The sequence below is a fragment of the Piliocolobus tephrosceles genome, chromosome 11, assembly GCF_002776525.5.
Source record: "Piliocolobus tephrosceles isolate RC106 chromosome 11, ASM277652v3, whole genome shotgun sequence".
Classification (NCBI taxonomy): Eukaryota; Metazoa; Chordata; class Mammalia; order Primates; family Cercopithecidae; genus Piliocolobus; species Piliocolobus tephrosceles.
In genome coordinates this window covers 122,250,532-122,263,851 of record NC_045444.1, presented here as the reverse complement: position 1 = coordinate 122,263,851, position 13,320 = coordinate 122,250,532, and the positions used below count along the sequence as shown (strand labels likewise).

General features: G+C 48.1%; 1 protein-coding gene across 2 annotated transcripts in view; it reads right to left on the bottom strand.

Moving 5' to 3' along the window:
• AGAP1 (ArfGAP with GTPase domain, ankyrin repeat and PH domain 1) overlaps positions 1 to 13,320 on the bottom strand; it is a 630,727-nt gene that overhangs the window by 150,875 nt on the left and 466,532 nt on the right. For both annotated transcript variants that reach the window (XM_023228734.3, XM_023228735.3), the window contains one exon: positions 9,215 to 9,376. In XM_023228734.3, coding sequence (XP_023084502.1) covers positions 9,215 to 9,376 — 162 coding nt within the window. The remainder of the gene's footprint in view (positions 1 to 9,214; positions 9,377 to 13,320) is intronic.

The following is a 13,320-nucleotide window of genomic DNA, read 5'->3' as shown; positions in this document are numbered from 1 at the left end:
CATGATCCACCCGTCTCAGCCTCCCAAAGTGCTGGGATTACAGGCTTGAGCCACCGCGCCCGGCCTGGGATATGTGTTCTTATAAGACAGAGAAGAGCTTCTCTCTCTGTGTGTGTGCACACCACAGAAGGGCCACATGAGGACACAGCAAACAAAGGGCCACCTGCAAGCCAGGAAGAGAGTTCTCCCTAGGAACAGTCAGTTGGCACCGTGATCTTGGACTTCGCAGCCTACAGAACCATGAGAAATGAGTTTCTGCTGGTTAAGCCCCCAGTCTGTGGCGTTTTGATATGGCAGGCTAAGACAAACGGTAGGTGCAATTTTATTTCATCCTCCCCATTTGCCAAGTTGCTTCCACATAGACTAAGTTTTACATTAGTCAATATCCCTTTTGTTTTACATCTTTAGACAGAGGAACGAAGTCGCCACTGCCTGTGAGATAAAACACTGCCTAGTTTCATGATTGCCAGGGCTGGGAGGAAAGAGAAAGCGAGCTCAGCTAGAACATCTGAAAATACAACCCCCTGGGCATCTCTACTTCCCGAAGCCCGGGCCGCACGTGTCTAACAGAGCATGGGAACATCTGAGGGCTGCTGAGGCCGAGAAAAATGCCCTCGTGCATGAGATGAGAACCTCTCATACTTTGCTGCGGAACATTTCAATCTGCATCCCTGTACTTTGTGTGTAAAATACATGCAGCTGAGAAAGTATAAAAGAGTAGATAAGGATTTAGAAGAGTAAGGAAGACACAAGTTGAACAGCACTGGCCGCCAGAACCAGCCCCTCTTCCGGCTTCAGGACCTTGGTCGGAGTGGACCATAATTTCAGCGTGACTTAAATGACATCCAAAGAGCCTGAGAGCTCAAACATTTTGAGACCATCAAGAAAATGACTTCAAGACAGATCCTAGATGCTGATGAAAGTCGACCAACGCAGGGTCTCCCAAGCTAGCCCGAATTCTACTCCCAGGGTGCACAGAGGAAAACATGGTGTCCTGAGTTCTCTGCCGGTGGACGCCGGAGCCTGTGAACAGCTCATGCTAACCGAGCCTCACTTGCAGGAGAGAATCTCGTAGTCTAGCTAAAAACGGGAGGTAAGGTCCGTCACATTTCTGTATCTTAGAAAGGGACCTTGTGAGTAGTCAGCATTTTTCAAAGGTGAGTTTATGCTTCTGTGTAGCAGGAGGCTAAGGAGCTCAAACGTTTGTCTGTGGCGTCAGGAGTTGCCTAGGTGCCCCCAGGAGCTCCAAGACACCTCCTTACAAGATTTAGTTTGTTTTGACTTTTCAGATTGTTTCCTTTTTTCCTCCTTGGAATAGCAGATATTTCATTCTCTATAGAACGTGTGTGAGTGTCTATTGCCCTTTGGGGAACCTCCCTGAGGTCCTCCAGGCAGCTGGGGGTGCCCTGTGCTCCTGCATATCCAAGTTTCCCAGTGTGTTTCTGCTTTCTCCACTGGTCTATGTGCGTCCTGATGGCTGGGCTGCTTCAGTTAACGTCCCATCCAGCATCAGACAAAACTCGAGTGCAGTAGGTGCTCAACGAACGTTCTTGGACCTGAATCTAATCCCTTTAAGTTTGCGTGTGCTTAAAAAAATTAAAAACAAACAAACAAAACCACACTACCAAAAATCCTTCTGTGCATCGGTTCATCATGATGGGAATCCTCTGTTCTGGCTGCCCCTGCTGTGATCGACTCATCTTCGTTTATTTCCGACCTGCCAGCTTCCACAAAGGATCTGAGAGTGCTTACAGCTTGTGTGTGTTTGTGGCAGCCGGACCGTACCCTGCAGGATGGCTTTTGAGTCAACTGTGCCCAATCTACAATGTCAATGTCTACAGTAAACCCAGATGATCTACTCAATTTCAGCACGTTCATTCTCTTGGAAGCTGGAGTTACAACCTGAGAGCAAACTGTTCTTTGGAAAAGTCATCTAGTTCGTGGGGAGGAGGCAAGTCCACCAGGATACACGACAGCTCAAGGGTGATGAAACCCAGCCAGTCTCCTGATACCCTTAGCAGAGTCCAATGACTGCATTGCCAGTGTATCTCCCAGGAAAATGGTTGGATTCTTGGTTTTCCACATTCGCTATAATGAACTGTTCAACTCAACTGTTCAGATGCACTAACCAGTGGTTCATCAATAAGGAAGTTCAATTAAGAAGTCCTTATTGTATCCAAAAGTACTGTTGATTATGCAGTTTTTATGGAGCTGATTGTGGAGACTTCTTGTTCCCTTTCCATGGTAGCTGCCAATGGTAAACAAGGAGCAGACACGGGAGGTGCCGGTGGAACGTTGACAGAGATGAAAAGGAGAAAACCCGAGGGAGGAATGACATTAACACTCGTGCAACTGGATCTCCCCGCCAGCTTCCTCCAAGTAACACAGAATTCAATGTGAAAGCCCCTGTAGACCGGATATAAATCTGGAAGGTAACAGTTTCCAGGCCCTGACACCTTGCCAGTCATGTGCTCACCATCACGTGCATACTAATTGCACCCCAGGAGTGAGAACAGATGAGAACCTTGTGCTAATAAGACTCTTACAACCTTGTTATATTCTAAATAACAAAACAAACACACTGTCCTCCCAATCAGGGCATGCGAAATCCCCAAACTGCCCAGCAATGGCTCAAGCTGCATGATAGTCCATCTAACTGGATGGTTACAGATTCACTGAGAGCTTCCACGCACCCACGTATTGCTTTTCTGTAATAATGAATATGCAAGAAAAAAACAACAACAACACCGTACGCTATGCATGCACGATTCTTTAATTTCTCTCCAAAGTGCCTTCCAAAACATCAACTAATTAATAAAAAAAAAGAAAGTCCTAAGGTAAAAGGTAACTGATCAAGAATAGCAACATCTGTTTCTTAGCATCTAAGTAAAAACAAAACTCCATTTTGTGACTAATTAAATCACCACCACTGGTGTTTAAAGTTGTAAATAGGCAACATTTAATGAAAAAGTAATGCTTTCTGCAGTTTTGTTAAATAAGACAACCATTATGTGCTCAATTTGCACAATAAAAATTAAGCTCTACAACAGGTTAGCCTTCCCTAACTTTTACAACTCAGTGCGTTTTTGTGCTTCTTCTGAATTCCCATGCCTTTCTCGAATATTCTGCCTGACATCTTCGTTCTAGTTTCTTGCATCTCTTATCTCCATAATCAGGCTCTAAACTCCTTGGAGAGACAGAGGAACTGAGTTTCATTTCTCAACGTCTCCCATGGAGCCAAACACACGACGCTCTCCCTGTGCTGGTTGCTTCACATTTGATGAAAGAATAAAATGATCCACAATTTCAGGTTCTCCTTTGAAAGAGTGAAGGGAAACTAAGTCCTGGGTGACCTCTGCAACTCTGGAGTTAATGAAATTTGTCAACATTTCATTGCTCAGTGAGTGCAGCTGTGATGAGCAATTCATTTTCTACCACAACAGTGAGAGGCCCGTTTGTGACTTACCCTCTACAGGAGAATCTTTCAATATCCATCCAGGATCAACCACACAATGGTGCGATAAAGACCAGAATGAACAACCAAAGGAACAAGATGAGAAGGATAAAATAAATTCCCTTCTGAGACCTTCAGAACAAAGCGGTGTGAACCCGAGGGGGGGGAAACACCAGGATTTCTGCATACCCTCTCGTATAATAAGATTGGGTAAATCCAGCCCGGTCCTGCATTTTTAAAGAAAGATCTTTGCTACACAACTTCTAGATGTTATGAGACATATAAAAGTCAGTGTCTTTACATGGAATCTGAGAAATATCAAGGAAGCTATTCAGTGTGCCCCACTCCCAGATTCAAAAGCAGCTCCACATACCTCAAAGACTTGCTTTTTGCCTGGTGGAAAGAGTTTGAGGCAGAGAATCAAGAGACAGTTCTGTCACCTACCAGCAATCTGACCCTGGACAAGAAAGCCACTTAACCTCTCTCTATTTCAGCCTTTTCACTGGGGAAACAGGGAAATTAGCACTTGATGCAAACTTGCATGAATGTTATAAAACTAACGAGAACCACCAGGTTCGGGGCCACAGAATGGGACTGCAGAGACCGTTCATTTTAGCAATGACAACCTCACTACTGGACCCGAGATAAGAAGATGCCCAGAAAGTATTGTAATTCAAAGACAATGCCAAGAGGTGACAAGCCATTAAAGATCTGGAAAATCCCAGATCTTTTCCAGGTGCTTTTCCCTGGAACCATACCCTTAAACTCGGACCTGGTCGGGAATCCAGGGCCGTGGTGCAATCACCTTCCAGAGCCTGGCTTCCTCTACCGTGGTCCAACCCATGCAGACCCCATGCAGAGTCAGGGTCACTCCCTCTCAGGTGGCCCTGGTTCACAGAGCTTTTCCTAGAGCTTTTAATATCAGAACCAAAATACATTTCCTTGAGGCTTCCACCCATCAGGTCCCATGGTTACCACCTGGGCCATCCAGGACAAGTCGGGATGCCCTTCACTCGGCAGACCTTCCACCAGCTGGTCACAGTCACCATGCCTCATGGGCCTCATCCTCGTCACCATCCTTTTCTCCAGTCACTGCACGCTGCCTCCACGCATGGGCTTCAGGGCCCGTCGTCATCCTGCCCAGTCACATCTCAAGCTCCTTCCACTGGTCTACAATGACCAGGCAGCACAGCAGCCCGTCTGTGATGTAAGAGCCTAGTGGTGGGCTCCGTCATCCACACCTCTCCTGGTAATCCTCAGGACCCAAAATATACACAAGATAAGGGATTCTCCAGTCACAGTCCCTGCTCCTGCAACTTTCCAGATTCATCCGATTCATGTTAAATTGTAAATCTAAGAAAATAAATGCTCTCCTCAGGCTGGGGTCTGACACCCTCTGCCATCTGGTGCAGAACAAAGTGGCCGTTCTTCAGCAAAAAGAGCACAGCAAGGACCTGTGCAGGGAGAAACTCAATGGCAGGAACGGCCCTATTTCCACCGGTCACCCTGACAGCCCCGTGCAGATACAGCGTTTCTGGGTTTGCAGCAGCAGATACTGATGATTCCTACCATTAGCCTTTACTTTCTGAATGAGCACGCCACAGAGGTAAGAAACAGCCAGAGTGAGAACCTCTGCACTTGGCTGGGAGTCTAGGAAGACCTTCTGGCAGGGTCCTTGTCGCGAACAGCTGGGGAAGGGTGCTGAGGTCTGTTCAGGAAGCCGCGAGGGCTCCCTGGGCCAGGCTAAAGCCAGACTCTGGGGGATGATGGATGGGAACACACACCCCTGCCCTCTAGAGGCTTCGTTTCCTGTGCTTGCGGACCACCAGCAGAGTGGCATGGCACAGGCTGCAGGGGCTTGCAGGAGGTGCTGTGAAAGACGAACAACGAACACTCTACGGCTTCCATTGGTTTTGTCTTGGTCCTGGGAGCCAACTATGTGAACTGGCATCCTGGGCTCCCAGGCCTTTTGGCCTCTGGTTGGATTTGGTCAAGGAGGGGCCACTGGAGACCAGTGGGAGGGAGAAAAGTGAGGTCACCCTCACTCTCCCAGTCACCACAGCTGGATGTGTCTCTCTTGAAGGCCACAGATCCTAGCTGGAAGCTTTCCCAGATAGTTGCCCTCTCTCCACCCCATTACACCCCAGGTTCTACACCAAACCCACCGCTCTCCCCGCACCTCTGCAGACCGTCCCAGGAAGCCTGTCCCCAGCGAGCCAGCTTGCGAGCCCCATCCCATTCCAGATTCATCAGCTGACCTCAATGGATTCTACTGACCAATGGATTCAAAGTACCCTGAAGAATTTGCTGACTTCAATGGAATTTTATTTTTCTTATACTCTAAAGAGATTTGAACCTAGTTATTTGTTCCAATAGGGTATGTTAAAAACCATAAAATTCAACTACTTTACACACATCTTCTATACAATTTTTTATATCTGTAATTCCAACTTTTCAGCACTTGGTCAGGTGACAGAGAACACACTAGTAGTAACCAGTCACAGAGCCTTGCAGGAAAGAGAAGTAGAAATGGTTTCTTATAATTAAACAGTATTCTTAAAATATAAAATACAGGCCAGGTGTGGTGACTCATGCCTGTAATCCCAGCACTTTGGGAGGCTGAGGTGGGAGGATTGCTAGAGCCCAGGAGTTCAAGACCAGCCTGTGCAAAAGAGTGAAACTCTGTTTCTACAAAAAAACAAAAAATTAGTCAGGTGTTATGGTGCCTGCCTGTGGTCCCAGCTACTTAGGAGGCTGAGGTGGGAGGATCACTTGAACCTGGGAGGTCGAGGCTGCAGTGAGCCATGACCGCACCACTGCACCCCAGCCTGGGTGACAGAGTGAGACTCTGTCTCAAAAAATACAATCAATCAACCAATAAATAAAATAAAACAAAACATATATAACTAGCTTTAATTTTAAGAACAGAATGTTTAATTTGGGTGTTTTACACAATGTACTTTCAAGGAATTAACAGTAAATAAAACTGTCAAAAACATCGTATATCATTGAATCTACAATGATATGTTCTGGCTTTAGAGATGTTCCAATTTGGGGGGAAAACGTGGTTTTGAAAAAATGAAATATATAGACAGTTTCATATATAGTCTCATTTGTAGTCTGATAGGTAACTTTTCCCAGAGAAAAATGATACATTCTTTTTATAAATAACTTATGACTTATTTTCTATTGAAAGATGTCATAGCCGCTGACATAGAGACCAGGCTCTCCTAATTAGAGAGTGGGTGGATCCCTCAAAGCCTCTGCCTTGGACTTCCAAACACACGCCACCCACTTACACATCCATGTTTGAGACACTTGCCATTTCCTAATCTCGGAGTTTCCATGGTGCCTGAACACTTTCTGCTGGTATTACCACTTCAGCAGTAAGACCCTTTAAGGAAAGGGGTCCCCAGTTGCTGCTTGGACACAGCCCCTGTCTCAGCCTTGGTATCCACTATTGCCTGGCACCCACATACCGTCCCACTCACTCAGCAAGTAGACTCGAAACATCAGGCGTCCAACATGGTCACGGTCACTTGTCAAACTTCCTTCAAACGCACTAGTGCTGAAGGGAACATTAGGTAGTACCAGCTGCTCAATTAAATGTGCAGAAATGCTACTGATTTATGGTAGCGCCGCCCCCCCCCCGCCCCCATTCACTTGTTTACACAGCAGTCAACACGTGAGTGGGATAACAAAAGTGTATCTAAGTGGCAACAGTCAGTTCCTACCAGGCTGTGCATTAAAAAAAGCCATAGACCTCGACTGGAAACACACAACAAACGCAAGAAGACGTGTACCTGTGAAAATGAGCACACGGCCTGACCCTAAAGGGAATCTAAACCCTGCCCCTGTGTGTGCAGCCTGGGGGTGTGGAGGGCACAGGCTGCCACCCTGGGGGAGGCTAACCTTCTTCCCAGTCAGGGAAGGGTGGCTGCACGTCCTTGCCAGGGTGATTTTTGCCAAACGGTTGTCTGAAGGAGTCTTACCAACACAAAGTGCTTGTGGCTGAATCTGTTTTCAGTGGGAAGGTCAGTGGCACCTGTGGCTGCTCTGACCCGTAACTATTACTTTCCACCATCGCTGACTAAATGGAATTATCCTCACTTAACACGACATGAGAAAAATCTTTTTTTTTTTTTTTTTTTTTTTTAAAGACAGTCTCACTCTGTCGCCCAGGCTGGAGTGCAGTGGCGTGGTCTCAGTTCACTGCAACCTCCACCTCCTGTGTTCAATCAACTCTCCCGCCGCAGCCTCCCAAGTAGCTGGGATTACAGGCATGCGCCACCACACCCAGCTCATTTTTGTGTTTTTAGTAGAGACATAATTTTATCATGTTGGCCAGGCTGGTCTCAAACTCCCGACGTCACGTGATCGTCCTGCCTTGGCCTCCCAAAATGCTGGGATTACAGGTGTAAGCCACCGTGCCCGGCCTAAAAATCAGTTTTTATTGCCTAAATGTATGTTACAGAAAGCTTATAGGAGGCAACACGGGAAGAAATGTCATGAAGGAGAAAGGCTTCCAGCCGTTCTGCAGAGGCTGGTGGGCTACTCAGAGTTCTGAACATCAGTTTCCTGATGATGAAAGAAATGATGCTCCCCGCCTCGGGCGTTATGGAAACACACCCCCCACGCTCTGCCCCTTCCCTGCTAACACGCGCACCTTGGGTTCATGCACTGTGCTCTGGATATGCGGAGGGGACAGGCCACTCCCTCAGTGTGGCCACTGTCTGATAGCTCGCGGGTCTGAACCCTCAATCGAGCAGAGTATCTGGAAAAAGCATGGCAGCCACAGAGAAAGGACGGAAGCCATAAAGGTTGCCCCTGGGCACAAGACCCTTGCTGAAGACACGCTTTTACCACTGCCGTTCTCACAGGTAACCACACTCTCTTACCACTGCCGGTCTCACAGGTAACCACGGTCTCCTACCACTGCTGGTCTCACAGGCAACAATTCATGTTCCGACAACAAGGTTCTCAAATTTTAATTTTTCCTTTTAAGTACTCCTTTGTTACAACTGCACTAATTTTACCTCTCATAATGTGGGGGGTGTGTGTGTATGTGTGTGTGTGTATGCGTGCACTCACGTGTCTCTACTTACATCTATGGAATTTAAAAAAAAGGGAATTCACTTGGAGGAGCCACTTCAGGAAGCTCAGGTCGTCATCAGTGGCAATAAAAACTAAGGAAGGAGTCAGGTGAAAGGAGACTCACAATGAGCCGTGACAACTGGAATATTAATAGAGCCCACATACCAGAAAGAGCTGATGGACATGAACAGAAGACGTGTTTATCATAACACGTTGCTAAAAGCTGAAATCAAGGCAGGTGTCTGGTTAGTTAAGGGTCACCAATATCAGAGACGATTCCTAAACTAGAAGTAGGCACGGTCCCCAGCAGAGTCACGCAGCATGGCCCGCCTTGGCTGGAGAGGACACTCGCCCAGGCTGCCAGGGTGGGCGAGACCTCAGAACCGGATCAGGCCCGTGGCTGGGAGACCAGCACTCCTACCAGCTGCCAGCGACAGCGGCCGAGTGAGAGCGGATTTGGTTGAGAAACATGAGAATCAGACAGTGACGAAAAGGTCCCAAGGGCCCTCAGCCCTCTAGTGCCACCTTGCAAACAGAAAGCACATTCGGTGACCAGCATTACTGTGCATTTGTGGTGCTAAGGGTGTCTAATTTCACACATTTGAAGAATAACAAAAGAATTCTCCGAAGTGGAGACTGTCTCCCTGGGTACCCCGGAGCCCTTACCTTCAGCAGTGCCGGACAGGCCGTCGGCTTTGAAGTTGCTAGTGCTTTTCTTCCTTCGGTGCTTCTTTCTGTTGGCGTGAGGGGAGGGGGGCGGGTCGAGCTTGGGGCTGGTGGTGCTGGAGATACTGGGGCTGGAGCATACGGAGTCACCCAGCCCCGTGTCTGCCGTTGGACCGGAAAAGGCAAAAAAAAAAAAAAAAAAAAAATGCAAAGAGTGAGCACTTACAAAATAGAGTATGCAGAAACAGCACAGCCACGCTCCTCCCACATCACACGAGGTCCTGCAAGTAACATCCCATCACTGCATTGCTGGGTTGGAGGCCCAGAGCCTCTGGTATGAGATGGGCTCAGTCCCCCTGGCTCTACTGTGCCACCTGCTATTTAAAAACAAGCATTTATTTTTCTATCACCAGCATGCTATGGATAAGTTCTCGTCTCCTCTGCATGACTGGAGCTCTGCAAAAGGAAAGGGGTGAGTTTATGCTTTTTAGTAGTCTTTCTCTTCTTAAAATTACCTTGATATATTAGAAATGAAAACGATGCATTTAAGAATACATTTGGAAATATCATCTGAAATGGGTTTGACTCCTGTGGGTGCACAGGATAAGGGATTCCTGATCCTTTCTTCTGGCCTCAACATTACAGATGACTGTAACTTCATCTTGTTTTATTATCAGTGAAAAATTCTATGCTATTTTTTTCTCTCTCTCACCAATGTCCAGTGACAGTGTTTGGAAGTCGATATAGCAGGCCTGCCAATTTTTGATTCACTGAAGCCACTTAGAAAAGTTTCAAAACCAGTGCACACGTGATTATTCACTGTAAGTGAAACTCTCAATGTATTATGTCCATTTGTATCTTTATCAAAGAGAAGGCCAAAGTGGTACTAAATAACCAGAACGCACATATAATTCAACCAGGGTGGAAAAGTACACTGAACATGCGCAGGAAAAACAGGTGGTGCGTGCCTCTGGAATCCTGAAAAGTTTTCATTTTACGATTCAGCATCTTTAAGTCCAAAGTCAGGGTTCTGTGCAGCACACTGCACCCATTCAGCTGATTTTTTGAGCACTGACTGTGAGCCAGCAGCTTTTCAAGATGCTGGGAGCCACCACTGATTGAGGAGAAACAGATAAAACATTCCTGCCCCCAATGGGAACCCTCTAAAGTAGAGTGGCAGCGACATGGCAGCCAGGCTAGAACCTAGAGTCCATCAGAAGCTGGTAAGAGTTATGGGAAAGACAGAATAGGAACATGGGGCATCGAGGCTAGGAGGTTTGGGAGAGGTGGCAGTGATGGGGGATGTCATTTAAAACAGGGTAGCTGGGGCAGGTCTCACTGAGCAGGGGACACTGAGTTAAGACTTGAAAATGGCAGAGGAGTAAGAAGGTAATGAGGGCAGAGAAACAGCCAGAGCCTGGCTCTAAGGAGGGATCCTGGTGTGTTCCAGAAACGGAGAGGGGGCCGCAGTGGCGGTGGCCGGTGTGGGTGGGGGAGGCCCGTGGAAGGTGGCACTGGAGAGGAGGGGGCTCGTGGGCCACCGTGAGGACCCTCGCCTGTGCTTTGGGGGAAATGGGGAGCCACTGCAGGGTTTTGAGCAGAACAGTGACATGATTTCAAATATAAAGATAATGGAAATCAAAATGAATTGAAAATATGTTTATTTTGCGAAGTTCTAGGAATTTTTATCGTATGTTGAGAAACGTAAAAACATTCAATTTAAGGTATCTGAGAAATACATATGGTCCCAAGAGCACCCCGATGCACGTTCCTGGCCGCCCTAAGGCAGAGACCCTCGCCCCTCTGCACGGTCGGAAACATCACCTGTTATTGCACGCACCCTTTACACGTGGAAGAAGAAGGCTGTGGGGAGCTTCTCCTGCGAAGGGGGTGAAGGGCCACCCCAGGGCTCCTGCAGGGCAGCCCAGACGGCACTGGACACCGCGGGACCCCCCGCGACTGTGTCAACCGTGTGCACTCCTTGTGGGTGGACACTCACTCACAAAAGGCGGAAGTTCCCTTCACCGCTTTAAGGAGTTGCGAGAAATGTGGCAATTCGGTGTCTCAGCGACTTTCCCCCTACCAGGCCGGAGGTGCTTCCTACAGACGCACATCCTTAGATGCAGAGGCACACGGACAGATCACTGTCCCCTGGTGGCAGGTGGGAGGTAACGTCAATGGCAGAAATCTGGCCGTCAGCTTCCTGGGGCATCACTGTTGGGACTCCACCATCACGGCTCCTTTACTGGTCTTCTCGCTGTCTCCTCCATTCCCAGAGAAACGAGCTCCCCTCTCCTCCATCCCTAGGGGAACGGGCTCTGCTCTCTCCATCCCTAGGGGAACGGGCTCCGCTCTCTCCATCCCTAGAGGAACGGGCTCCGCTCTCTCCATCCCTAGAGGAACGGGCTCCCCTCTCTCGCTAAATGAACCTTCCTAGCTTGTCCTGGTTCCATCTTTCATTCTCAGGTGTCTTGGCCAGGTCACTTCCACTCATTCCTCCCTCTCCATTGCTTCATTCCTGTCCTTAGAGGTCCCAAGATCTTTCATACCTGCTTCCCTACACCTTTTCTTAACCCCATTATTCCTTAAAGAGTTATTTCCTTAACCCTTGAAGCCATAGTCTCAACAGCAAATACTCATCCGAGGTCACTACCCGTCAGCGGCTATTGCAAGCTCCACCTTCAGCAACGCGTTCAGGGTTCTAAGCAATCCGCTGAGGCACGTGGTGTCCCTACCACCTCCACTTTACAGATTAGAAAACCAAGGCACAGGGGGAGGTTAAGTAACTTGCTGAAGTCACAGAGCTCGGTCAGGTCTGCTCAAGACCGCTGCAGACCTCTCCAGACAAGGTTCCTATCCAGAGAGAGGGTTTAAATTCATTGCGTTTCTTCCTGACTCCTTGAAGTCTGGCTTCCCTCACCACTGCTTCTTCAAAATGGCACACTGTTTCACTGCGCCTTCCTTCGCCCCCTTAAGCCTTCCTTTCCCTTATCATGCTAACTGTGCCCACCCAAGATGCCATGTTTTCCTGCCTCTCCTCCCTACGTCCACACGGGCATTCTCCACGTGCATGACACCAACACTGGTTCCAGGCTTGGCTCCACCCGACCCTCTCCTCCCAGCAGCCGGCTCCCAAGAAACAGGACTCACTCTGACCTCTGCATTCCGGGCAGCTTTCTCTGCTATCACCTTGGGCTTTACCCTTGAAACCTGACACTTGCCCGCCACTTCCGCCCAACTCCTGCTTTCCACGGTGGACATCTGGTAAACCTCCTTGGTCAGCTGGACCCAAGGTGCAGCCAGCAGTCCTGAGACCCCCTGAGCCTGCACTATGGCTGTTTGGTTGCGGTGGGACTGCAGAGGTGGGAGCGGGCAGGTTTAAACAAGACACGTCCCTTGCCTTGAGCAGCCTGGGACCCCGAGCTCAATCTGTTTTCACAAAGCCGCTCCCTGGCTGCCTGCTCTCCGTTTAAGCACCATTCACCCCTGGTCCAGTTCTTACCTCACCCCCAAGCCTGGACCGTGCAGCCAGCTCCACGAGGTCCCTCTCCTCCCAGACTTTTTAAGCTGTCCCATGTTTTTACAATACTAATATTTCTAAAGTAGTGGTTCTTGTATGTATTTCTGAAATGCTAGATTCCACTGAATATCAGATAAAAGTTATAGATACCCCGGAAAAAAGGGCAAGACTAATTAATTTTTGTGTATGATTTAACACTGTTCAGAAGTCTTGTAACGTTCGGGGGTAGGATATCCAGAGACCACCAAGATCATGACCTGGTTCTAAAGCAACCCTTCCCTGTGTTTTATTCAATGCTCAAACCAGGCAGTGAATCCTTCTGCTCATTTTAAATATTTTCTGCCCAGGGTTCCCAAGTCTTCACCCCCTTACCCCATCTTCTCTATTCAGTGTTAGGAGCCCACTCTGCCAGGCCTGGTGCCAGGCCATGGGCAACAATGGTCACTGTGACTGTCTTTGTCCTCAGAGAGCTCAACCCTAGTCCTGCAGGCAGATAAGCAGAACAGGCAAACGCAACCTGCTGCCGGGGGCCGCTATTAAGTAATATATATATATATATATATATATATATATTTTTTTTTTTTTT